The sequence below is a fragment of the Hemicordylus capensis genome, chromosome 2 (assembly GCF_027244095.1).
Source record: "Hemicordylus capensis ecotype Gifberg chromosome 2, rHemCap1.1.pri, whole genome shotgun sequence".
Lineage (NCBI taxonomy): Eukaryota > Metazoa > Chordata > Lepidosauria > Squamata > Cordylidae > Hemicordylus > Hemicordylus capensis.
Window position 1 is genome coordinate 428,527,025 of NC_069658.1, and position 13,814 is coordinate 428,540,838.

Genomic DNA, 13,814 nt, shown 5'->3' on the forward strand with positions numbered 1-13,814 from the left:
GTTATGGAGGACCCATCTATGGTGGAATTGGGTCCTCTATGGGTGGTCAAGGTATAGGCATGGGGGGACAATGCATTGGCATGGGGGGACAAGGCATTGGCATGGGGGGACAAGGCATTGCCATGGGAGGACAAGGCATTGCCATGGGGGGACAAGGCATTGGCATGGGGGTACAAGGCATTGCCATGGGGGGACAAGGCATTAACATGGGGGGACAAGGCATTAGCATGGGGGGACAAGGCATTGGCATGGGGGGACAAGGCATTGCCATGGGGGGACAAGGCATTGCCATGGGGGGACAAGGCATTAACATGGGGGGACAAGGCATTGGCATGGGGGGACAAGGCATTAGCATGGGGGGACAAGGCATTAGCATGGGTGGTGGTCTAAACCATGGAGGCTTAGGTGGTGGCTTTGGAGGAGGTTATGGAGGCCCTGAGTGTCAGGGAGGAATTGGAGGCTACGGTAGGATGGGAGGTTTGGGTGGAGGAGTACAATGCAGAAGCGAAGGGATCCGGAGAGTCTCTGTCGATGAGCGCCTACTGAAACCCCTTTCTGTTGGAGTTGACCCAGAGGAGCACAAAGCACGAGCACATGAGAAAGAGGAGATGAAGACACTTAACAACCAGTTTGCTTGCTTCATTGACAAGGTAAGAGAATGACCATCATCATCCAGTGTTTACCTTCCTACTCTCAAAAATGGTAAAAGAAAGATAGTTTTACCAATTTTTAATAAGCACTTGAAAACCCAGCTCTTCAGCCAAGGCTTTTTCAGCTTTTTAAATTTTTAAGTTTTAAGCTGCTTTTAATTTTTAGATTGCCTTATAATTGTTTTAAGATTTTTGTGTATGTTTTAAATTGTTTTATGTTGTTGTTAACTGCCCAGAGACTAAAGTTTGGGGCAGTGTACAAATTTGACAAATAAACACACAAACAAACAAACAAATAATAAAAAAATATTTCATGTACAGCAAGGGTTTGGCCCTGCTTCTGACCCCTCTGCTGTATTAATTAAATATAGTTCACTTTTCCTTTTGCCTCTTATATTTTTGCCATCTGCCATGGTGTTCCTTAAATGTAGAATCCCAGCATCTGTATGTCACTTCCTTCTTACTATTTAAAATCCCACCTTGACATTCGCTTCTTCTAAAAGATCTTTTCTAGGAATCCTTAGCATTTATATCATTCTTTACTGTCCAAAGTGCATTAACTACATTTTCTCAAAAGGTTATACAGGAGCCTTGTAAGTTAGGCCAGTATTATTATGTGCATATTTTTGAAGTATGTGGGAGAAGGCTATAGCTGGGAGACAGTGCCTTGCCTAAGGCTACCTATTAAAAAGCAAGATTTGGAGCAGGGACTTCCCATTTCACAGCTTACTCTCTTCACTGTAGTACTTCCATAAAGGTAAAGTTGTGCCGTTGAGTCGGTGTTGACTCCTGGCACCTACGGAGCCCTGTGGTTGTCTTTGGTAGAATACAGGAGGGGTTGACCATTGCCACCTCCCGTGCAGTGTGAGATGATACCTTTCAGCACCTTCCTATATCGCTGCTGCCTGATATAGGTGTTTCCCATCATCTGGGAAACATACCAGTGGGAATTCAAACCAGCAACCTCTTGCTCCCCAGGCAAGTTACTTGCATACCTTCTGTCCACTCCCACTTTTCCTTTTGCTAACTTTGCTTGACAAATCTCAAACCTTCTTCTCCTGCCCATTTTGTACAGTCTGCCTCACGTAACTTATAAGTCTGGGAGCTTTCCATGCCTGTGTAGATTTACAGAAAGCAATGGCCCTTTTTTTTTACATGACAATATACTTAGCCTGACATTAGAAAGGCTGAAAATCATGTTTTAATGTAAAAGTGACGCAAGTGTAGTGAGAAAAAGTAAACTGGTTTTTAATTGTTTTTCTTTTGTAAATCACCTCGAGCTAAAGGGAGAGGAAAGGGGAAATGCATCAGTCAGTTGTAATTCCTGTTTGAATAGCTTAGACTGTCTGACATGATATGCAGTGTACCATGGGCAGATCTGCACCATCTAAAAGAATGTTGGCACTGTTACACAAGAGCGCCAATACATAAAATTGCACCATTACACTTGTGTGACTCTTTGACCATTAGACATCATGGCCATAGCATCATGCAAGCATGACTGTGCAATTTTACATATTAGTGCAGGAGTGCTCTCGTGCAGTGGTGCCGATGTTGTGTTTGATGCCTACAGCAGGGTGGATGCAGCAACCATTATTACTTGGTTAACGTGTAGGGCTTTTTCTGAGTCTAAGGTCACGCACACAACCATTCGCAGCGGGTGGGGAGGGTATGGGAGAAGGCAAGATCCAGCTTACCTCCTTCCCTGCAGATGACCTCGTTAGCTGTATGGGACACGCAGCTCACACACCCACATGATCTGTGTTGCTCCTGGAAGTGCGGGTCTCTGGAGGCCAGGGAAATGCAGCATGGCCTCCAGGAATCCATAAATGAACTGCAAGAGCAGTGCGGTACATTTAGGGCATCCTCCATGAGTTGGGCACTCTAGGTGCCCAACTCTGTATATGCTCAGGCTGCATGCAGCCCGAGCACACACACGACCCTGGACTTGGGATAAAGGGTGCGCTCGAGCCTTTTAACTCAGGTAAATGCCCGGGTAAACAACTCAGGCTTACAGGGGAGGAAGCTCCGAGATCGGCCTTGATCCCAGTGGTGCACACAAACAGTCCTACCAAGGTAGGGCTACCCTAACCTGGGCAGGGCTGCTCATGTGCACAGCTTCAAAGTCTAATACTCACGACTCCTGTGCACTGAGCAAAGGGTGGGCCTAGAAGACCACCAAGGTCCCTTTTAACTTTAAAATTCTATCAAGGCCTGAAATTGGTGGAAATGTCTTCTTTGGGCTTTCCACCCCAAGAGAAACAAAAGTGATGAAATTCCTGCTAATCCTACTTTTGGAACTATGCTTGACTTTCTCATTCACTTCTATCAGGGGGTTGGAAACAGTGTCACCTAACCCATCAACTAATTGGCAATTAATTGACTTGGTTTCTGGACTTTCCCCACAATTTGAGGGCTATGATTACTAAACTGCACTAAGGTATTATTATAAGAATCATTATTGTGTGAGGCAAAACGGGATGGTAGAATTATGGACTGAATCACTTCAGACTGCAGTGGGTCATATTTTTGAATGTTCCCCTCATACACATGACCTCACGTGTCATAAACTAGCACAGCAGACAGAAAGGTCTAGCAGAGGTCTTTCTCTGAGAAGATACTTCATTACATGGAAGAGATGTTTGTATGGGAGGAACAATTCCAAGTTATGACCCTCAGCAACATCGGAAGTAGGGCAGTCACTGTCCACAGTTCTACCACTTAAATCTCCCAGGTCATTCTGACGAATGTGCAAAATAGCCTTAAGGCAGGGGTTCTTAAGCTTGGGTGCCCAGAAGTTCTTAGACTACAACTTCCATCATCTCCAGCACAGCATCTGGGGACCCAAGCTTGAAACCCCTTGACTTAAAATCACGGACAAATGGAGAGAAGTTGCATTTAAGGTCCATTGCACACATTATATCTTGAGGTGCATAGTGAAGAATTTTTAGGAGCACACCAAAAAATGCAAAGTGTGAATATGAGAAGCAGGTATTTGTTAACAGGTGCACCCCACTGGTACACCTATCAGAGAGCAGGAATTGGCCATGGCTCCCTATTGAGTGTGTACACTCCATGGCAAGCCCTGGTTTGTTGCTGTGCAATGTGTGGAATTGCCCTAAATGAAGAACTATATGAGAATTTAGGACTGCTTTTTGTAGTGTCAAGAATTCTAGAAGACATCCAAGTCGAGCTTTACAAACAAAATGTACATTTTTGATCTCACATTTTTAATGTCTTAAGTTGCATCAAGGGTGAGACTTCATTTCAAATTGTTGATGATAAAAAGATAGACTTCTAAGTCAAACACTCCTGAATTAAAATGTATATAGTGAGATATTGGTCTTTGTTGGAAGACTTGCCAAGTGAAAAAGTACTACGGGACCACACTTATCTTCCAGGTCAGATCCCTCGAGCAGCAAAATAAAGTTCTTGCTACCAAGTGGGAGCTTCTGCATCAATGTGTCCAACCTACAAGGAAGAACCTTGAAGCCTACTATGAGAATTTCATTGCCAGCCTTAAGAAGCAGCTCGAGTGTCTCTTGAGCGAGAGAACGAAACTGCAACACGAACAGAAGAACATGCAGGAATTAGTAGAAGAATACAGGTCTAAGTGAGTAAATGCATTGTGGGTGAAAGTTTGCCTAATTGTTTTCCCTTCCCCCGATCCTAGATGGATAGAAACTACTATTCATCACACCACTTTTAATCAAGAAAAGTTTGTATTCAAAGCTCTCCTACTGTAGATTAAATCTATGTGGCTTTAGAGAAGATCATGCCGTATTTAAGGGTTCATTTACATGAGGCTGCAGACAATGTTTTAAAGAGAGATAGAAGTATTGTAGCCTATTGTGTACACTAAGTCTGTGCTGGATGTTTGGCTATTTCAGTGTTGGGGCTGAAAACAGAGCCTTTAAAATGTCAATATAGTCCATTTAAAAACTGCTGTTCATTACCATTGTGTTTCCCCGCACACCACCACTGGTGCTTCAGCACCCCTTTCCGCGTCAAATTATTGCAACTTTTATTTCATTATATCCATAATATCATGGTACTAGGAAGTTAATAAGATTTGGCTAAAGGATTATATCAATAAGGGCATATGAAGCCAACTGAGAGCAAGGGCAGTGCTTTCTGCAACAGTCACACAGATGATTGCAGCTACTTAGGTCACCAATTATCATCACTTTTCAGAGGTGATCATTCTTGGTTCCTCTTGATGCAATCCCTCCTGCAATACTTGTTTGGACCCAAATGTGGGATGAGTTAGCACATCATGAACAAGGATGCACATATCATGCCACCTGAAGCCCTCTAGGGGTAGAGATTCCATCTCCAGGCTAAGTCATCTCCAGACACTAAGCTAAACCAGGAATGGTTTTGGCCTTCAGTCACAACTGCAATGATTTCTGAGTGTCAAAAGCTGCCTGTGTGTAGCTCAGTGGCTATCACACAGGCAAAGAAGCTTTGGCAGAGCAGTGGACATCAGCACAAGCTGTAACAGACCCAAGCAGTCATTTGAATGAGTTGCAGTATGCTCTGCTTTCCATTCTGTTTAACTTGATTTCCAAGCTAAGCACCAGTTATTACTCTGCAGACAGTGGCAATTTCTTTAAAAACCCCAAAGCATTAAGAAAGCATTATAGCCACTTTGCTCCCCACCCTTCACAGACACCCTCCTTTTGCACCTGCTGTAGCTGGCGAGACTTTAGTACAAGCCCTGAGAGCAAGTAGCACTTTCATTAAAGTTACTAACAACAAGCTTCTGTTGACTTTGAAGGAGGATCATAGTTTCTCTTTGGAAACAAACTCCTAATTAGGGATAGACCTGCCTCCCTAAAAAATGTTGCTAATCTTCTCAAGTCTCTTTTGCATTTCTCCTTGCAAGTTTCTCCGGGGCAGAAATCTTCAACATCACCTGACAATTTTGCTTACGTGAAATTTGGTGGCAAAGCTAAGCCTGTCTTGTACTATTATAATTACACAGCACAGCTTAACTAATAACTTGTGTTAATGTTTCCTGTGGCTCTCAAGTAAAGATGAACAGAAAGCCCTGAGAAACACTGCTCCTAAGGAAAGAACACAAATGTTTATTAGGAATTTAACATTCAGTTTGAAGACCTCACAACAGAAAAGCATCATTGTTTAAATCTAAAGCCAGATATTTAGGCATTTTCATGATAATTTTCCTCAGGTTGTGTATTATTAGTTTCTCCCCAAGCCTTTTACTTTTTGAAAGATTTTGTATTAATCAAGCCACATATTTTTGGTAGGAAAAAATTGATCAAAATTTTCCTTTCAAATCAATCAAATTGATTTCTTTTCTGTTCTAATAGTAAGAACACAAACCTTCCATCTGTGTTTATTTTACCCCTCTTTTTTTGAAACAGATATGAAGAGGAAGTTAACAGGCGTACAACTGCAGAGAATGATTTTGTGGTACTCAAAAAGGTAAGCTGATGTGATGTGGAAAATATTCCACACACTAGAAAGAAATGTATCCACTGTGGAGATTCTCCAGAGCTATGCCATAGTTACCACACAAGGGAGGGGTGATTTTTTCCAATCTCTCCTTTTCATGGAAGGGTGCCACCCAAGAACATGTCCCTAAAGTCTGTGAGATCCTTAAGGATATTTCTTGGGTGGTGCAGGACACTTCTGGGAGAAGGAGAGATTAGCAAAAATTGCTCCTACCACTCCTGTGCAATAATCACTACAGGTGGACCTCATTACTCGAAGTCCCAACAGCCACGATTCCGCATATCCACAGTCAGGATACATGGTAGTAAAAAGGGTTAAAAACCATGTATCTGTGCTTCCTAAGTGGCCAGAAATTACCTCCAGGGTCATTTTTTGCCACTATTTTTTGCCGCAGAGCCATTTTGTGGCTCTTTATTTATGTTATTTTATTTTTTGTGAAAAATCCATGAAAGTGGAGGGTTGTGGGGGGCATCACTGGACAGCTGGAGACCTGTGGAGCATGGTACGGCACTTTATCTCTCTCTTTTGTTTTCTCCAATTTTCTCATTTTTTAGCCATACTTTGTCCTGCAAGAACCCAAACCCCCAATTGCCATTGACTCAAATGCCTCATTATCTGCGGTTTCATTACCCACTGAAATTGATGGGAACAGCACTCCCATGGATAGTGAGGTCCACCTGTACAGAGCTCTCGAAACTTCAGAGGGGGGGGTGCATCTTCTTGATGCATGGGTGCATAGGTAGTAAGGAGTTTGGCCAATGGAAATATAAGCCACAAGGCAGTAGGAATGGATTCTAGGTGTGCATGTTTTCCTGCAATCAGCCTTCCCCTCCCATACATTTTCATGTGTGGTCTCTCACTCTTTCCCTCTAGGATGTTGACTGTGTCTTCCTTACCAAGGAAGAGCTGGAATCTAAAGTAGATGTGCTGGCACAGGAGTTGGAGGTCCTGAGATGTGTCTTCACAGAGGTAAGAATTCAGCAATGGGTGGGAAACCAGTCCCCCGAGAAGCAAGATGGGGCTTAGAAGCATCCACCATCATCGTAATTCAACTAGAAATTCTTAATTCTAAAATGGAGAAAATTGAAAGCCAATTTCTGCCATTTTGTGGGAGGAGGATGGAATTTTTTAGATGTTTCCCCCCAGAAGTTCACTTGAAGTGATACTATGGGCTGAGTCAGATGAATTGTCTGAGCAAATGAGCCCACCTACAGGAAAGGACCCAACACTTCCAGTAATGGTTTTGCTGTCACCTGTGAAGGTAGAGCATAAACTGGCAGGGGGAGAGAAGGAAGAAAGGAAGCTGCCACCACCAAGTAGCAGTAAGCTGCCTCCCTTGAAACATTACAAGGATTTCTTATCCACCCCTGAAATTTCTCCCTCTTCATTTCTCCCCACAATTGGATGCCTTCAAAATTGTCTTAGGATATTTTTTTAAAAATTAGCTCTAATTTAAAACAGGCTAGAACTGGAAGGGCAATTTAAGTAACCCAATATATTTCTCTTTAAGCCCATCTTTCATTTGAGTCTCACCCACTGAGCCATAATTTGCCAAAAGAAATTACCAGCATTACTGTTAAGAGAGGATTATAGGATCTAACAATGAGATCTCATAATTTTCTGCAGGAGTTAACACAGCTGGACAGTCAATTCTGTGACACTTCTGTGGTTCTGAAAATGGACAATACCCGAGATCTGGACATGGACCTCATCCTTAAGAACGTGGAAGCCTGGTATCAGAACATTGCTCATGCTAGCAAACAAGAAGCTGAAGCCTTTTACCATAACAAGGTATTTACTTAATAGTCAGAATGTCTGTTTTTAGACCTGTGGCCTCTCTGCATGATTAGTATATATATACTATGTTTAGTATATACTGCATGATTAGTATATAGTATTCAGTTGTTCCTTATTTGTTGAGTAGGATCCAGATTCTTCTCTCAGTTCTTCTGTTTTGAAGATATCACATTTTCCCTGCACTCTATTTTCCATGTATTGCTGTTAAGAGAATGTGATTTCTTCCCAACTAGTGAAATCATTCTGTTTCAGAGTACAGTCTTGAATATGCAACCAATAAAATAATTAAAAAAAACCAACTCACAATAGCAGAACCAACAGCAAGAAACAGCACCTTTTAAAGGATAGCAGTTTGATTAAACAGCCAGCTCTTTACTTGCCTCTTAAAGGCAGTGAGGAAAACTGTCTACCGGGAGAGCATAACAAAGCCTGGGTACAATGACCAAGAAGGCCCTGTCCTATGTGCATGGCAAAAGAGCCTCCACAATGACAATGAATCAGAAAGCGCCATCCACACCCATCTCCATACCATGTTATGACCCTAATACCAGCACTCAACCTGCAAAGCAGGGAGGCGATTCTCACGGTTGCCAAAAAGCGGGCTAAGGGAGCCTAGCCTGCTTTTTGGCGCTCGTCTGCTGCCACAGGAGCTGCACAGCTCCCGGCAGCAAACCTCCAAAACTACCCCACCCCTTAGCTCCGTTAACCTTGGCATTCTGCTTGTGTGTCACCGTGGCTCAGGGGTCTCTCCAGGATGCCGCGTGCGCTGCGCAGAGCACCCTGGGACTTCTGGGGGCCACACAACCCCCAGTCCCCACAGCCTCCGCCGGCTCCGTGATGGAGCCGGCAATCATGTGGGCGGGCATTCCGGCTGCCCAGGGCTGCAGGCTGCTCGTCTGCAGGGAGATCTCTCCACCTAACACCATCTGGCGAGTCTCACTGATCATGAGACTCGCCTCAGGGACTCTTCTTTCACGAACTGGATATTACTCAGCAGCATGGGTATCCCCCTTTCCCCCTGCAGCAAGTCAATCTTTCTAAATAGTCCATTACATGGATCTATCACCATGTTGCCTTGAATCAAAATTGGCATGTCCAGAATATCCCTGACACTGAAGCATATTTCAGATGCTCTAGTTGATGTTGGTGGTGGGGATGATTGAAAGAAATGGCATAGCTCTTATTCATGTGGAGGTCAATTTGCACACTGTAGTTCTGTGGAGAACTGTACCATGGCTATTCTCTATAAGACAAAAATGAAGAGCCATTTCCCATTCACATAATGTGAATGTGAAACATAATTCAGCCTCAATTACAAATGAGAAAAAATAAATAAAAATTCACAAGTAGATGACATTTGCAAATTTGAAGCCATTAATATATATTAACATATATTAATATAAATAAAGATTTCATAATATGAACTCTAAGCCAGCTTTTCAAATAAATAGGACAAAGTTCTATGTTTGGCTTTGGCACTGACATTTTAAATTTTAACTTTGTCTCCTTACTGAGCAAGAACTGAATGCAGACCACAAATGCAAAACTTGAAATCACAATTTGAATGTCATATTTGGAGAAAAATCCAGCAAAAGTTAGCTTCAACTAATTTCCAGTGACAGCAAACTGACTGACATTGTGACCCTGTAGGTTTATTTAGAAGTAAGGGCTTACCCCTGGACTTAAAGGAGGTGGTGGTGATGCTGTTGCTTCATAACAAGAATCTTGTTTTGCACTTTCTAGATTGCAGAAATTCAGAATCATCGGGGTAAATTCAATGAAGAACTTAAAGGCAACCAGCATGAGATTGCAGAACTCAGCCGAGTGATCCAAAGGCTGCACAGTGATACTGAAAATGCAAAGAAGCAGGTAGGGTAAATCATCTTTCTTATTTTACTGAAAAATGCAGCAGCACGTCTACCTTGGATGTCATTGGATCATTGAATTGCCATTCATGCAGTGGTGCAGTAGACTTACTCACCCTCAAAGAAGGTTGCCTGCTGCATCTCTGCAAAAGTCACTGTCCTAGGCAAATCTTGAAAAAGCACACACAATTAATGACTGCAGAAAGATGTGGCACGGGCGCCTCTGAGGGCAAGTCAAGCTGTTATGATTAGGGTTGTGCGTTTTGTATTTTTTCTGTTTCGATTTGCACCAAATCCAAATCAACCCCATTTTGTATTTTGTCCCAAATTAAGCCTTCTGAATCATCCCAGTTTTGTTTTGTATCCGAATTAATCCGAATCTGAATCTGAATTAATTCAGATTAAAAATGGGTCATGTGGTCAAAAGAGTGGGTGGGGGTTATAGTGCCCAATGAGTGGAAGCTACCACAAAAATTTCAAAGGAATTGGGCAAACTGCTGATTTTTGGTTAATTTTTGAAGTTTGCACATCTGAAGTTTGCACATCTGAAGTTTGCACAGGGGTGTGTTCACACGGGGTGGGGGGAAGGGGTGGCCCGGGGTGGAGTGTGGTTGGTGGTAGTGCCCAGTTGGTGCAAGGAAGCTACCACAATTTTTTCAGAGGAATTTGGCAAAGGGCTGATTTTTAAAGAATTAATGAAGTTACGTGTCTTTCCGATTTTCCTTGTAGGGTATAATGGAGGTTTCTGCAGTCTCATAACTCCACTTGAGGGGCACTGGGGTGGCCCAGAGCAAGTGGCAATGTAGTGCACATAGGGTGCCAACCACCCACAAGGGTTGCCAACCCATGAAATACAGGGTTTTGTTGTTCTAGAGGTGTTCTGCGAGTAGATTCTCTAGCAGCATATTAGAGTGGATTCATGGTTTTTCATTAAAAATCTCATTTGCTACCAGAGAATCTAAACTCAACACCTCAGAAACAACAAAGCCCAGAACCCCAATGGGTTAGCAATCCAGGGGGGTGGTTGGCACCCTCTGTGCACTACACCACCACTTGCTTTGGGCCATCCCAGTGCCCCCCAGGTGGTTATGGGGCTGCTGAAACCTCCATTATTCCCTATGGGGAAAAATCTTAAAATGCGTAAACCTCAAAAATCAGCCCTTTGCCCTATTTGTAATCTGAGTGCACCACCCTTGGGGCACTGCCACCCAACCCACTGTTTTGCCCCGGAAGCCCCATATAAACAAGTTGAAAAAGTGAAGAGAATGATGAACAACAACAACACTTAATTTTTGGGCACAGTTATTTGAGAATTTTGCAGTGGGCGGGAGCCTGTCCCTGTGGCACTAGCACAGCAGCCAACCCATTTGTGGATTCAAGCAATCTTTCAATAAAAATACTCCCTCCCCATGGAACAGTGACCACAGGTCATTTGAGATAGCAAGATAGACCAATGAGCCAGCGTTGTGTAGTGGTTAGAGTGCTGGACTAGGACCGGGGAGACCCGAGTTCAAATCCCCATTCAGCCATGATACTAGCTGGGTGACTCTGGGCCAGTCACTTCTCTCAGCCTAACCTACTTCACAGGGTTGTTGTGAGGAGAAACCTAAGTATGTAGTACACAGGTCTGGGCTCCTTGGAGGAACAGTGGGATATAAAATGTTTAAAAAAATAAAATAAAACTGCCTTCATACTATGGAACAGCTTCAAATGTTCATTTAACTGAATTGGAGTGAGCCGAAGCCCAAACATATCAGCCTACTGTTCATAATTGTTGAGATTTATCATCACTGCATTTAAGAAAGTGCAAAATCATGGATCATGGTTACAAGAAAGAGAGAAGCAACTAAGATTCCTGGGGATGTCAATAGACTGACAGGGGTATTCCCCACCCCCTCCTTTTGTCTCCTGTAGTCCCATGTGGATGACCTGACCCTGCAATGGCAAAAGTTGTAAACCCCTGGCTTAGACATCATGTCCCACCAAATTACATTGTGGCCTAAATTACATTAGACTGCTCAACTTGGGCAACAAAACTTAGACACCACTATAACTCATAAAAATCAGAAGAAAAACAAAATAGCTCTTCAAAAGAGCCCTGAACAAGTCAAGAGAGTCTTTCTAAACCTTTGGAAAGAAACACCTGTGTAATTTCAGAACTTTCCTAACCAGCTTCTCGAAAAGCTTCTCCACACAATTTATACCATGGCTTTTAGCTTTGGAATTGCATTGAGCTCCCAAAGATATTTGGGCATTTCTGTCTCAAAATGCTGTCTTCCAAATCCCTTTGCAAGGTCAGTTTGCATTTCAATCACACTGAATACAATACTTAACTAAACTATTCATGCTCAACAGTTTTTGCATATCTTATTTTCTGCTAATCACTCAGTGCCTCAGCTGGAGAGAGTCCGAGAAGTCAATTTGAATTGCAATGCTTTTCCAAAGAACAAAGCATTCTGTCTGAAACACAGTCATTTCGATTTGGAAACAAAAATCTCTGTTTTTTAATTCTTGATTTTGTTTTGGTTACAAAACCTCAGAAATTGCCATTTTCGGGCACAAAACGTTTTGTACCCCAATCAAAATGCACAAGCCTAGTTATGAGATCTAAAATTAAATCTTTTGGGGTGTAAGAGTAGCCTGTGCCTCAGATTTTAATGCAGTGAACTGTATCTCAGATAAGGTAATTCTGAGGAGTGCATATCCTATATGATTAAATGTAACAATATAAAGCACAGAGGGATACTGAGGAAAGAGTATACTGTATAGCAAGACTATGGTAACTGCAGCTGAAATGAATATTCACTATTATTCATATTTTGTCAAATGTCTCAAAGTTGCTTTTCACATTTTGTATCTGAAATCTGAAGCTGTATCTTGATGGTAAAATCTGAACTCAAAGCACAACATCTTGGTGCTTTGATATTGCTGGCATCTTTTGACAGATTTGCTTTTTGCAAGCATCAAGGAAGGAGAAATCAGACTGTGAATACCCCTTTCCTCAACTGTGTTCCTTTCCCACTTTCTATTTCATAGCTGGAACACAGGTTCACCCATTCCCTAAAATGCCAAGGGCAGGGGCAGAGAGGAAATTCAGCAGTTACTTCACCTAGTTAGTATTGCAGGCCCTGATCCTTCTGTTGTTAAGCTCTGTCTGATGAATATAAGCATCTTCATGTCAAATCCTCACTCCCCTCCCCCACCTTTCTTCCCAGGTTGCCAGCCTGCAGTCAGCCATTTGTGATTCTGAGCAGCGTGGTGACATTGCCCTTAAAGATGCCCGTAGTAAGCACGTTGAACTGCAGACTGCCTACCAGCAGGCCAAAGATAAGTTGGCTTCCCTGCTCCGTGATTGCCAGGAGCTGCTAAACACCAAGATGGCTCTGGATATTGAGATTACTACCTATAGAGTCTTGCTGGAAGGAGAGGAGAGCAGGTGAAGTGTATTTTTTAATATATACACACATATACAGCAAAAGAAGCTTCACTAAAATGGGAAGCTAGCACTGAAAGCACTGCAATAAAAAGAAGGGCACAGGTCAGGTGAAATTGTAGTTTCATAGAGTGAAGGGGACTCAGTAAATCACTGACATTAAGACTGGGGGCAGGGGGTGTTTTCTGTAATTCCAAACAGTACAGAATTTGATTCTGGACATAGAGTTCAATTGAATATATTTCTGAAGTTTCTAACGATCATCTCTATGAAGCAACTGAATAAGATTCCAAATGGTCAGGGGGCAAGCCTCCTGCTCATTATGACCTGTAAAAGCTAAGGTGTGGTCTTACATGGAATTGACCAATGGTCCATGTACTGTCCACAGGATCTTGAACCTGGATTTTTGAAAGAGGCTGGGGATTATGGGAGTTGTAGTCCAAAAACAGCTGGAGAGCCAAAGTTGTACAACTCTTCTCTCTATACTAGATCTCTCATATGAAGGTGCTGCATAATGAATTTGATGTCTTTACCTCTAATAATCTGAAACAGGATAAAAAGCACTTCTAAAACTAGCTGAGGTTGTGG

At 42.7% G+C, this 13,814-nt stretch overlaps 1 protein-coding gene across 1 annotated transcript; it reads left to right on the forward strand.

The window, feature by feature from the left end:
- The first annotated feature begins 353 nt into the window (after window positions 1-353).
- LOC128342387 (keratin, type II cytoskeletal 3-like) lies at window positions 354-13,233 on the forward strand. Its single transcript, XM_053289648.1, has 7 exons — window positions 354-650; window positions 4,052-4,263; window positions 6,041-6,101; window positions 7,005-7,100; window positions 7,758-7,922; window positions 9,672-9,797; window positions 13,009-13,233. The coding sequence occupies exons 1-7, from the start codon at window positions 354-356 to the stop codon at window positions 13,231-13,233; spliced, it is 1,182 nt and encodes a 393-aa protein (XP_053145623.1).
- Window positions 13,234-13,814: the final 581 nt, after the last annotated feature.

What these genes read in the sequence shown, in the direction of transcription:
- LOC128342387 (XM_053289648.1), top strand. Translation starts at nt 354, where the DNA reads ATGGGGGGACAAGGCATTAGCATGGGTGGTGGTCTAAACCATGGAGGC. An exon ending in ATTTTGTGGTACTCAAAAAG is followed by an intron (nt 6,102 to 7,004) that starts GTAAGCTGATGT and finishes CTTTCCCTCTAG; the next exon opens with GATGTTGACTGTGTCTTCCT. An exon ending in AAGCCTTTTACCATAACAAG is followed by an intron (nt 7,923 to 9,671) that starts GTATTTACTTAA and finishes TGCACTTTCTAG; the next exon opens with ATTGCAGAAATTCAGAATCA.